We start from the raw sequence: 12,660 nt of genomic DNA, 5'->3' as shown, positions 1-12,660 counted from the left end.
GTAACAAATATTGATGGACTTACGGTGTAATCAGCGTGGGGGGGGGTTTTCCCCCTGGAAGGAAATGTTTATATTTCTACTAGAGGTCTGTGTGAGTGCATCTAAAGGTCATGGTTTCTGCCCACTGATGATCACTGATAATAGGACAGCGGTTGGGTGATCCACAGATTGGGAACCAGGCAGTCATTCAGCCCAAAAGGCAAATCCCCAGGATCACTGGGCTGCCGGAAATCCAGCCACCTCCACACAAACACACCCTATACAGTTTTATAGCAAAACGGTAACAGCTCTACAATTACAGCCTAACTTACTCAAAGTGAAACCTGCGTCTACTTAACTAGTCCAGACTAGAGCAAGAAAAGGAGAGAAGAATGAGGGAATAACTGCCTCTCTGTTCAGTTGTGACTTTAAAGGAGATCTTTTTTTGATGACCACAGTTGATACGAAAGCAATGCCGCTGAATCCTAACAATAAACTTGGGAGTCCCACAGCCTAAACACTCATAAAACGCTCCGTAAAGCAACCCTAAATAAATTTAACCCCCATGCACTGCTGCAAGAAACTGGCAGTTAGCGATAAAGTGCAGCAAATATGTGTCAGACGTACTCAACGAATGATAGATATTTATGGGTTAAAGAAATTTAAATCCAAGGACACGTGGCGAGAAAGACTACAGCGACTAACGGTGGGAATGTTGGAATGATGGAGACGGGAGTGTGCGCTCACAGCGGAGTTGTCCTGTCTCGGCATGCCCCCACGCTACGCAGAGAAAACAGAGATGTGAGAATTTCTCAAAAACTTAGTCGACCAAAAAAAAAGGGAGAAAAGAAAAGACAGATGTCAGAACTCAGTCTCCATTGCGCGAGCCGAACGTGCAGACAGCAGCCGTATCTTCCTTTCATTCCTTCACTGCGGAGATTTTAATGAGAAGCCAATCACGCGTCTGTCCTGATCATCGCTTTTTGCCTCAGCCAGTCACATACCTGTCTACTTTAATTGAGTTCACAGGGATCCAATCAGCTTCGTTCTCTTGCTCCTCTTCCCTTTCTGTTCTGGGCTTGTCAGAAAGACGCGCAGCTACTCACTCACCTGTCTGCCTGCAAACTTTTTACATCACTGCATCGGCACTAGTTAAGCCTGAGCACGCTTCAGTTGTGACAGGAAGGAGAAAAAAAAAAAAAAAAAAAAAGAGACAGCGAGAGAATAGAGAGTTAACTTTTACCGCTGTGCCTGTGTCTCTTATTAATTCATTCCTCTTAAACACTTCCTGACAGTCCTGGGAAAGGAAGGCGTTTTGATGCCTTGTTATTTCTCACTCTTTCAATTACAGTTACCACGAGCACAACAAGCCCTTGGACCTCTTTCTTTCCTCCAGAGTGGAAGTGAGCAGTTTTTAATAGAGAAAATGACGCCAGGGGCTGGCCCACTGCTGTGCTAATTCTCCCATCGATTTTCATTTTGGGGGGGAACCCTCCCAGCTGATCAATCTCTCTCCACCACCTAGCCAGCTGCTGGCCTGGGAGGGGGTGCGGGGTGTTGCACTTGGACTGCGCCGTCTGATCCGATGTGTGCGTGTGTGTATGTGCCGAGTTCATGTCCATCCAACCCCCCTCGATTCTTCCCCTCACTTGCTTCCCACCCCTCCACCCCTGCCACCTCATCTGAGGCCAGGGGCGGCTTGGCTGCCCTGATAATCCCTCAATGAATGTGGGTCAGCGAGTGGGGCTTTGCCTTCGTCACTCAGCAAGGGGACAGACAGCAGGGTCGTGACCCCAGCCATCCTGTGCGTACTCGCAAATACACACACATTCAGACAAAGGGCCCAAAGGGGTGTGCACGCACACACTGGCGTGAATAGATGAGCTGCCACACACCAGCAAAACTGCACCGATGAGAACGAGTAGAATGTGAAAGACACACAAATGGAGATGAGCAGAAATCAAATGATTAGGGAATTAATTGAGTTGAAAGAGGAAATAAACTGGTAACGCTTTTTACAACAGGTGACCTTCTATTTTAGTAAAGACTTTTTAAAAAGAGAAAATCAGGATGATGAGTAACTCGACCCTTTCATCTCCTCAGTTATCTTCTAGCTTTATTAGCCTTAATTTGGGGGGGTTTTGACTATTGATTAGACAAAACTACATTTGAAGCTGTTGCTTTGGGCACTGGATACTTGAGATCAATAACTGGTTGATTAAAGGATGATCATTAGTAGCAAGTCTAGCTAGCATATTCAAAAACCTGGTCAACTGATTACAAAGGCTTGTAATGTCTGACAGCAGAGGTTCAGTTCCTAACAGTTTTCACAAGTGCTCCATCACAAAACTGTGTAGATGTGCTAGTTTTCTCTGGTTTATACTGCTGGAAAATGAATATCTTTACATTTCTGACTGTTTGCTGCAAAGAAAACACGAGATCGAAAGTTGGAAAGAGCTTTTTTCTTTTAGCGACTTGCCCTGCGTGTCCCAAAGAGGGGCTGGATCCACTCAAACACACAGGAAGATGGTTGGAATGAGAGGAGAGAAAGACAGATAGTGAAAGTAGAGGGGATTTAAGACGGATAAGATAACGCAACACAACAAACAGAGGGTTTTATGTAGTTATAGGCTTAAATATGTCTCTTACACACATGCACACACAAAAAAATATCAAAGAGTCCCAATTAAGCTGCACCACATTCAGACTAATTATTCTCCACATCATTAACATTCCCCATCACGAGCCGAGTACTTTATCTAAGAGAGAGCAGGCAATCATGAAATATTCATGATTTATTAATCTGACTACAGAAAAACAAACAATGGCAACCCGGGGAGTGTGACACCCTCTCCTGCCAAACACCGAGGTAAGCAACACGACTGTGTCTGCTACTCGCTCCGCTCTCCAACAGGAGGCCGCTATCAGGCGACGCCGCCGAGCTGACATTCAGGTGAATGTCGTTATTCCCACTCACAATTTTTGTTCTCTCGTTTTTGTTTTTTTGTTTTTTTTAAAAAACCCGTGTTTAACCGAGATAACGTGGAAAGGAAATGTTGCTGGTTTTCTTCACTTGGCCCAGATCAGCTACTGTCTCTCACTCTGTGGCGCTCTGTCAACAATGTGTCAGACGCCACGTTGTTTTGAATTTAAAAAAAAAAAAAAAAAAAAAAAAGACGAAGAAGGGGAAAAAATATCCTATGGAAATGAAACTGTGGCAGGGAGACAAATCACATCATTGCTTCAGTTCAGTGTTTCTCGAAGACAGAAGCAGAAGAGGGGGGAGAAAGAGAAAAATGAAGATAACCAGAGCAAAAGGAGAGAAGGTAAGAAGGGAAAGTAAAACAGAGACAACAAGGGTGGGGAGGGGGATGCAAGAGGGCCAGAGGCCGGCCTCTCTCCCCATTTCTCCCTCTCAGCCTCTCATGCTTCCAAGATAATTTTCTCAAGTGGGAAAAATTTCTGCTGATGACACAGTTGTGGAAATGAAAATGCCACAGTGCCTGGCTGATGTTACCGTCATTGACTCCTAATGGGAAAAAAATCCCACTACACGCGCAATTTTCTGGACTCTCCGTTTCTTTCATTCCGACATTGCTGCCATTATGATCACTCGATATCACACCCACTTGCTCATCTTCTTCTCCTTGCGCCGTTTCGAGCACGGGCATTTGCAAACACAGACGCGTTTCCCGTAGCTCCTCTTGACATTCTCGTTCTGTAAATCTTTCCCTCTACCTCTCCTCGTCGCTGCCCTCCCTCTCTCGTCGGGGTTTTCAAGTCCCCCGGGTGACCTTGAGCGGCAGCTGCCAGTGAAGTAGCTAAAGTACAAAGTCAATACGAGTCAACAAAGCTGGTTAAGTATTAAATGGGGGGATGATGACGCTGCAGTTAGCCGGAGAAAGGCTTCAACGAAGGGGAAAAAATAAATAAAAAAAGAAAAAAGGACATGCTCAGTCAGACTTTAATGGAACACTCAATGATAATAATGATGTACTTTCAGCAATTCACTCCACTGACATTAGATGAGACTTTACGTTTGGTTTCTGCAGGATAATCTGCTTGATAGTGAAACAGAGAGCAATTACAGTACTTACACGGTTGATTCACTGCTTGCCTACACACACACACACACACACACACACACACACAAACTATGCATGCTACTGCACAGATACAAATGCAAAAGTACGAGGTGTGTTAAAATGATTCTTCAGCCCTTGTTTTGTCACATAACACAACGGAAAAAGCTCACACCTGAAAAACCGCGGGGCATGACACATGCTTACCATTTAACAGAATCGGGAACTTTATTTTGAACTCCTCAAGTCACGAAGAACAAAAAAAATTATAATAATAATCCCCAGTTTGACGTATTCCTCTACAAAGCAAAGCACTGCTGCAGAATTCCTCCCAACATCAACTTTTTTCAACTGCGGAGCCGTAATAGCCTTTCACTGTCCTCTCCCTGGATTATTGTCAGCAGCCCTGAAACTCAGTGGATAATGTAGCAGTGAATGGCTCCTTTCATCAGCGCCTGGCCATGGAAGTGGACCAGAGTGACTCCAATTGAAAGCTATTGCGGCTAAGAAAATCAATTGAATAAATGTGTGGAGCGTGGTGCGTTTGTGTCTGCGTGTGATGAGTGTGGGTGGGTGGGAATCGGTTTTGGTACTTATATACCGGCTTCCACTCTGCCCTCCTGCTGCATACCTTTGTAGAGCAGCATTCCTCTAGAAGGCTGCAAGGTCAAAGGTCGGGAAAAAAGAAGAACATGAATTTGGATGCAACACCAACCGTGGCACCGTGTATGTATGCATGTAGGTATGTGGAACGGTGACCGATTTCCTTCAGGTGCAGGATCAACCACTGTCCGCACAAAATACCGTGTGCATTTAAGAGCCATTTAAAACTAAGAATCGCATTCTTCAGTGCGATTAATGGATTTCAAATGTTGCTAAAACACAAACACGTCAGATTAGTTTGCAAAGTGAAGCTATGACTGGTCATGTGCCAGTTTATTCTGACGCATCACATGTACGATCATTCACTTTCATTTTTTAAATACTGCCGAACTGCACTTGTCCGACTTTATAGGACTTGGTTGTTTACAACTTCCTGTCACACGGAAAAGAGAAGCGAGTGATTGGTTAACTTAGAACCAACACTATCCTGGCTTTGATTGCACTGATTGCCTCCATCTATTTAAAGTCTGTGTTCCATCATATGATTTATTCTTTGGGATCAAACTTTGAATTACACTGTACATTAAAAGCATCCAGGTACTGCTCACAGGTACATCCAGGTACATGCGCTGTGCAGACACTCTGCTTTGGCAGCGGTCTTGCTTCAGCTGCTAACAGCTGCTGTGACACGTGTGTGCATTCCTAAGTTCCTGCACTGCAGCGTCCCCGCATGGCATCGCCTGTCCGCCCTCAGCCTCTGGAAATGAAGCACTGGCAAACACCAGAGGGCCAGCTGCATATAGATCCATTTACCTTGGAGAGCTACGTCAGGGTTTTTGGCACCCAAAGGGCTTTAAATTTGATTAAGAGGGAGGCATCAGTTTGATTAAATTTAAACAGGTTGCTAAATCACAACAAGAGCAAAATTTATGCGTTGCCTCGTTTGTGCCAAATACCAGAGAAAACTAGAAACCTGAGAACTTCGATAACCTGGGGAAAAAAACAAAACAAAAACAAAGAAGACTAAAGCCACAGAGAGATGTACGGGTTGACAGCCCAAATCTAGCTGCACTGTAAATGTGCTGTGTAAAAATGTGATTGGATTTATTGAGTTTTAGTGGGAACAAAAATCAAATACAGCATTGCAGCTGGAAATGAAATGACTGAGATGTAGCAGTATTGATCAAAATCAACTCAACTGTGAAACACGCTATGGCAGAAAGAATGGGCAGTGAAGACTCAGGTTTCCCTGAACCACTGCCATCAAGCTGGATCAATCATCCGATTACGGTGCTGAGATCTTCCAGAGGCAAAGCCGCCTTTGCGAGAATGAGGCCTGATCCTTTAGCAAACAGAGCCACGAGAGGAGCAGAGGTAGGCTGTCCAGAGCCGACTGGAATGTCAGATAATGGATGGCATACTGTATCTCTCCAGGTGACACCGAGCCCAAGGCATCCAGGGAGATGGAGGAGAGGGGAATGTTGGAAGGAGAAGGAAAAGGGGATGATGAATGGATGGACAAGTGCATGCTTGTGAAGTTTTGTTAGAGCTTTTTTTTCGCATTAGCAAAACGTCTGGTAAGAGGTTCCTGAGTGCATACACACTGGTTCCTGAGTTCACTTCAAGTTCAAGGAAAGTCACTTTGTCTCTCAACCAAGCAAGTGCCATCTTTCCCAGCAGCTCCTTTTTCTCCATCTTTCTGATTAACAGAAAGCGAATACGTCTGTGTTAACTTTCCATATGCTGCCCATCTGTCCTTTCCCTTAACCCTGACACCAGGTACACACACACACACACACACACACACACACACACACACACACACACACTGGAAGCAATGCTGACAAGTGCTGTTACCACACGCCTGGAGTTTACTCTGGATTCTTTGCAAACGCTAGGATCCACAGGTTGATAAATGCAAATCAAGCAGATTCCACTCACACACACAAGTGAACCTGAGCAGTCGAGTTCACCGCTTAATCCAAATATGTGAACCTGAGAAAACATTGCCCCCTATATTAAAACATACCAAACACTCGAGTACAGCTGCTGATCCCAAGGGGGAATCATTAATTACCACTTCGACAAAACCTGATACCTCCAGAATTAGAGGTAATCAACTGTCCCCGGGGGCTAAATGGAAACCACGCCACTAACTCCCAGACATGAAAGTGTAATTAACCCATTTTGACTGATTTATTCACACTCGCGTTCAACCAAACATGTCAGGCCAATGTAAACTACACTGCATGCACCTTCAACTGTAGGAAGCTGTATTTTTGTCATGACTGGGTCACTTTTACCTCTAATTTCAGAGCCCAAAACTCCCATGGTCCAACTTTCACTTAATTTGCACTAAGTACAGGGTGCAAATCAAACATGCCCATGCATGTCCTTTTAAAAGGCTTCAGTAGGGAGGTGGTGGTGGTGGGATTCCTTCATAGGAAGGGAAGAAGTGAGGGGAGGGAGGAAAGGAAGGAGGGGAGGGGTGTCCAGAGCGCTAACAGCCTGGCTGGAGATCTTTTACCTCAGGTAGGAGAGGGAGAAAGGAGCTGGGGTGGAGGGGTAAAGCAGTCAGATATAAACTATGACCTGCAGTTTTAGAGGGGTGGGTGGGTTCAAAGAGGTTCGGGTTTTAAAAAGGTAATGAATTCAATGGAAAGCAAACTTGTGGATGTTGCTGATCAGTGTCTATTTTCAGTTCTGAAGGACACTTAATGAGTTCATTTGAAGTATTCACACACACACACACACACACACACACACACACACACACACACACACTGTGCCACAGCGTGAGAACTGTGGATGATGCGCTCCTGCTGCGCAGTTTGGAGTGATGACAGCGCAAATAAATAAATAATAACATTTTAAAAAAAAATGTAAGCACAGATTAAAAAGAATAACCAACAGATAATCACTTTCCCCTCTACTTGCTCCAACTTACTTGTCATACTCTGCGTTGTCCTTGTCGCACCGTGCGTCTTTGTGCTTCTGCCAGTCTTTGCCGTGCTTGCAGGTGGTGAGCAGCACCACGTCCTCGGCGTTGTGAACGTGATATAAGGCATTCCTTGTGTCCGAGCCGATGCCGGTCAGGTAGCGCTTCCCCTTGAACACCAGCATGTATTTTCTGAAAGGCGGGATGGAGTTGTACTTGAGGTACCCCCGCTCTCCACCCGTACGCGGGTGCTCCTTGGAGAAGAGGGGGATGGACACGTCAAAGTTGGGCCTGAAGTTCTCGGTGCTGATGCTGGCTTTGGCCAGCATGGCTTGACCGATGTCGAAGCCCAAATCTTCCGTATAGTCCGGCCACGTCCCCGAGTACAAGTTAAATATAAGGTGGTTCCTGCCGTCGTTCCACAGGGGCAGGTTCTGGACCTTGGTCTTCAGGTTGTGGACGTATTGAGGGGACAGCTGGTCCCGGTCCAGAGTGTCCAAACTTAGAACGAACAAACATGCTTGTCCAGGGTCCGAGGTGTAAAACCTGGACCCCTCGATGGTCGATAAAATATTCTGGTAACTCTCTGAGATCTTCTCCCCCTTCTGCTGGGGGTAAACATAAACTTTGAATCCGTTCTTTCGACACAGAGAAAAGTCAAAGCAGGAATCCATGCGACACCTTTTGCCTTTGTAAACACTTGTGTTGATGTCCCTCTTCTGCCTCGGAGATATGTGCAGGTTGTAGTCCTCGGTGTCGGTCTGATCCCAGGGCAGGAAAAGATGTAAAGGGTCCGAGAAATGAGGCCAGGGCTGCTCGGGCCGGTGCCCGTTTCTGCTGCGGTCATGCCGGCTCCTGCTCGCCGCTGGAAGTTGAACCCCTCCGAGGTAGAAGAGAAGCACTAGACACGCACCGGCGGAGAGCAGGATCAGGTAACGTTTTTTGGCCTGCATGTGTCCTGAAAACAAGGGCGAGTTGTTCAGGAATAAGAAATGTAAAGTGGCCCGAAGTTAGGCTCTCACTAACCCCGACTACACCGCTCCATCCTCCGGCAGCCTCCAAGGATCCCCAACCCCCCTTCTGCGTATTCGGTTCCCAAATCCAGCAATTGATCCAGTGCATGTGGGCGATTTTAGAAGTCTTGTCCCTTTCTCCCTCTTCTGTAGAGTTTCACCATATCGCACAACGCCTAGCAGCCGGGCTCTGGTGCACCTACAAAGATCAGCGCTCTCCGGACCCTCTCGGACACAATCATATGCAGCCACTCTTCTCTCCTGCACTTCTTCTCACCCTCATTCAGCCTGGCTGCACGGAGGGTGGGGGGCTATTGAAATGGAAAACTGTCAGACAGCCGCCTGGGAACTCCGTCCTCCCGGATAAACAGCGGCTGGGGTCCCCGAGGCTCTCCCAGACGTAAAGGTACAGCCCGGATTGGATGTTAAACTCGGCAACACGCTGACCGGGCAGTGTAAAAACACGTCGGTACGGCCACCACGCGTGTATCCAAATGCCTCTGGGTGAATTCGTCCGATTCTCCCACACACCCCCTCCTTTTCCCCTTTTTATTGCTCCATGGTCCCGTGTGAGGAGAAGCGGAGAAAAAAAAAACCGGGGACTCGTCGTAGCGCAGGAGGAAGCTCAGCGGCACAACTGTAACCTGACGAATCCCTGCATTTCTCTTATTTATTACAACCTCCCCACATACGCGCTCTTATTCAATAAAAAGCTCGTCGGCGAAGAGCCGCACGGCAGGCGAAGTTATCCGGAAGACACGCGGGTAACAAACGGTGACCTCAGACTGACTAAATAGCTGAGAAAATGTTCAAAAAGACGGGATTCCTTGATCCTAGTGTCCAATTACCGAGTGCTCAGTTGTTCCGATTGTTGGTCGCTAACATTCCAATCCCGACACGACGGCAGCCGACGCGACGCCCCATCGGCTCAAAGACGCCGCCGATTGGTCAGACTGTGGGAACGGAAGAGGCGGGACTAGCGGAATGCACCCATTCATAACCGGAGTCTTCCGCATGTGCAAATTATCTAATTGTAAGCCTATATGGAAACTGGAGCTTTGCCAGAGAGCAAAACACTCTCAGTTTAACAGAAGCTGATAGCGTTCGGGAGGAGCGGCTCGTCAAAATCTCGCGGAGATACTCGTGCTGTTTGCGGCTGGATCAAACGTTTTCTGTTTTACCCGCGCGTGTTATATTCAGTTGTCTTTTCTGCATTTCTCCCACAGTATTCTCTGTGGCCTGTTTATCCTTTAACCTGAATGTGCCCAACTTTGATGCTGTAGACAGGGAAAGACTGAAGGGAAAACGACAGATAGTAACTAAACAAAGCAACAGTAATCAAATATTATTGAAATCAGTTCCTGCTAAATTACATACAGTTTCACTTCTTCTTTCTTCTGACATTATTCCCGTTTTAGAGACGGATGTTTTTGTGACTGTCTGTGTGTCATTTGTCAACGGTGATTATTAATAGCTGACAAAAGAAGTTAATGAGAAGTCCGCCAGGTTTTTGCTTGATCAGTGTGCGATACTGCACATTTTTTATTAATCCGATGCCAATTAAATATAGTGTCAGTATTGCCGATACTAATACCGATACTTTTTGGGGGTCAAATTATGTTGTTAAAATATAAATAAAATAGACGTGACAGTAAGCACAAAAAGATTCAGACATTTTTTGTAGTGTTCGATGCATAGTTTTTACATTTCCAGTAGTAGTAGTAATAATAATAATAATTATTATTATTATTAATTTATCAAAGTTTAGTGGGCTACATACTGAGCTTACTGATCCTATTGCACTAATATCGGTCCACCGATTGCTTCAATGCTATCGATATTTACGTCAGTGCATCCACCTCTGAGAAATGCTCCTTGAGAAGTGGCCACATTTAGTCAGTCACAGATAGACGTGACTCAGTGCACAGCTGCTCCATCCTGTTTGATAGTAGTTTGGCTGCACATGCTGGACAGGATTCCAAAGTGTAGGGTTATTATTAGGGGCTAAGACCCCAAGAACATGAATGCAACTCTGCAGGCAAATATTCGCCTGGTTCTCATCAGCCTCCAACACTGACCTTTGCCAGTGCTGTTAACAGGCTGCTGGCTTTGAGCACGGCTTGTTATTCAGTATTTGTATTTCTCACAGACTTAATAATATTACCTGCAAAGTCCACAAATATAGCTGTGTTTGAATAAATTAATATCATAATTGCTCAGCAAATAGCCTCCTAATTATATGGAGATTTATGGCTGTAAACAAAAAATCTGCTGCAGTCACATTGTGTTGTGTCTCAACAGCCAGACCACCAGGACAGCCGGTCCAAGGCATTTATTTTCTTAAACATTAGCTCTATTAACTTGATGCATGGTCTATTGTTAGACGGGTTTTCATGGAAATCCCAAATCACCTACCCGCAGTCCTGACTGTGCAAAGAGAAGGAAAATCCACTCAAGTAAGATAAGCCCTTTGTAATTTGCCTGTAACAAGTTGTAACACCGATATCACCCAGGACTCAACATCTGCTCAAATGAGTGATCTCATTGTTCATTTGTACCAGGGCGCTAAATGAGAAGAAGTTGTCGGAAGTCAACCCCGGGCCAAAGTTTTCTCGCATCCGCTTACAAACCAAAGTGACACAGCAGAGGCGACCTGCTTGACAGGGAAATTAATAGCAGAGGAGTGGTTCTCACTGAGTGTCACCATGCCTCATAAGCCCGCATAATCCTCCCTACTGCCGTTTGGTGGCACAACATTTGGGCTGGGTGAAGAGGCCATCCTCATTTTTTATCGGCCAATTAGCTCAGAAGAGGGGGAGTAATTAGCAGGGCTGGCTGGGAGACAGGCCAGGATCCTGAGGTTGGCCAGTGCTCATCGTCAGAATATGTTGGTGATGAAGAGGCCTGGGTGCTGTTCCAGAGGGCTGCTCTTGTCTTCAAAGTTGTCCCGCTTAGTCTGATGTCCAGCAGTCCAAAAATGCTTCACATTTTCCTTTATGCAAAATGTGGTTGTTCTGCACCCCAGGTTTAACTCCAATAGTGTCTTCTTGCAGCAGTTCCTGCACCCTTAGAGCGTCTTACAGTTGCCATACTTGCAATGCCGCTCATGCCTTTGTTTATGCCTGGGGGGACTTTTCTCTCTTAATTGCTTGGAACTCTAATGAGACTAAATGACACTGGTTGCTAAATGACACTGGAAACTAGGATTGTGTTAACCAGAGAATTTAGTGTAATTTGAGACGTGCTCTCTCAAAAGAAAGCTTGTATCTTTTGAATGCAGTGTGTGCACATCATTTCACATTTCCGTAAATCAGGTGAGACAGAGAGACGCAGTTGCTTGAGCAGAGGCAGCTGTGTTAACCGCTCACCATCAAAGGCACTACATACCCTCCCCAGTTCATCCCATGTATTCCAACTGTTTTGGAACATTTTGTGGCTGTGTGGTCTCGGCATGATTGTGATGAGGGCTGGGAGTCGTTCCAGTGAGCTTTGCCTTGCTCCGCTCGCTCATCCTTCCTTGTGTATGCTTCTAATATTCCCACCACAGAAAAAATTCCCTGCTACAGTGCCGCTTTTGTCTCGCTTTCCTTCACAGGACTGTATTAGGGTGGAGATTTGTGAAGGTGAGAAAGCCTTTAGTCGCCTGTGAAGCCCTATAAGGTGGATTGTGCAACACTGTCACGTAAAACATTCCTTTTTAATCAGCCAAAAAGAGAAAAAAAAAGGATCTGAAATAAAGAAAAACATGTGCTGATTTTCTTTTCCCCCCCTTAAACACAACCCTGATGTCAGTGTGGTCATGTGCAGGGAATTTAAGAAGTAGAAGTGACTAGTTTTTACTACCAGGAAAAGAGAGAGGCATTCAAAGGCTATTAGGACTATTTGGGATGCATACGTATGGAATAAAGATTATTAAAGTAATGCTACATAAGTTCACCATCACTAGAAAATGCTTCCCAGTGTGTAAATGGCCAAACATTTGAGAAGAATATATGGGATTGTAAACCATGTCTATAGAAAAATATTACACATTTTTAACATGGAA

General features: G+C 45.5%; 1 protein-coding gene across 1 annotated transcript in view; it reads right to left on the bottom strand.

Annotated features, from left to right (window-relative positions):
- The window catches only part of ext1b (exostosin glycosyltransferase 1b), a 130,334-nt gene extending 120,773 nt beyond the window's left edge, over positions 1–9,561 (bottom strand). Inside the window, exon 1 of the mRNA XM_040020342.1 lies at positions 7,612–9,561. Within this exon, the coding sequence (XP_039876276.1) occupies positions 7,612–8,555 (944 nt within the window). The 5' untranslated portion in view covers positions 8,556–9,561. The remainder of the gene's footprint in view (positions 1–7,611) is intronic.
- Positions 9,562–12,660: the final 3,099 nt, after the last annotated feature.

This window comes from Simochromis diagramma, unplaced genomic scaffold (genome assembly GCF_900408965.1).
Source record: "Simochromis diagramma unplaced genomic scaffold, fSimDia1.1 OVJJ01000753.1, whole genome shotgun sequence".
NCBI lineage: Eukaryota > Metazoa > Chordata > Actinopteri > Cichliformes > Cichlidae > Simochromis > Simochromis diagramma.
The sequence above is the reverse complement of the archived record's forward strand: the minus strand, read 5'-3'. Positions and strand labels throughout refer to the sequence as shown.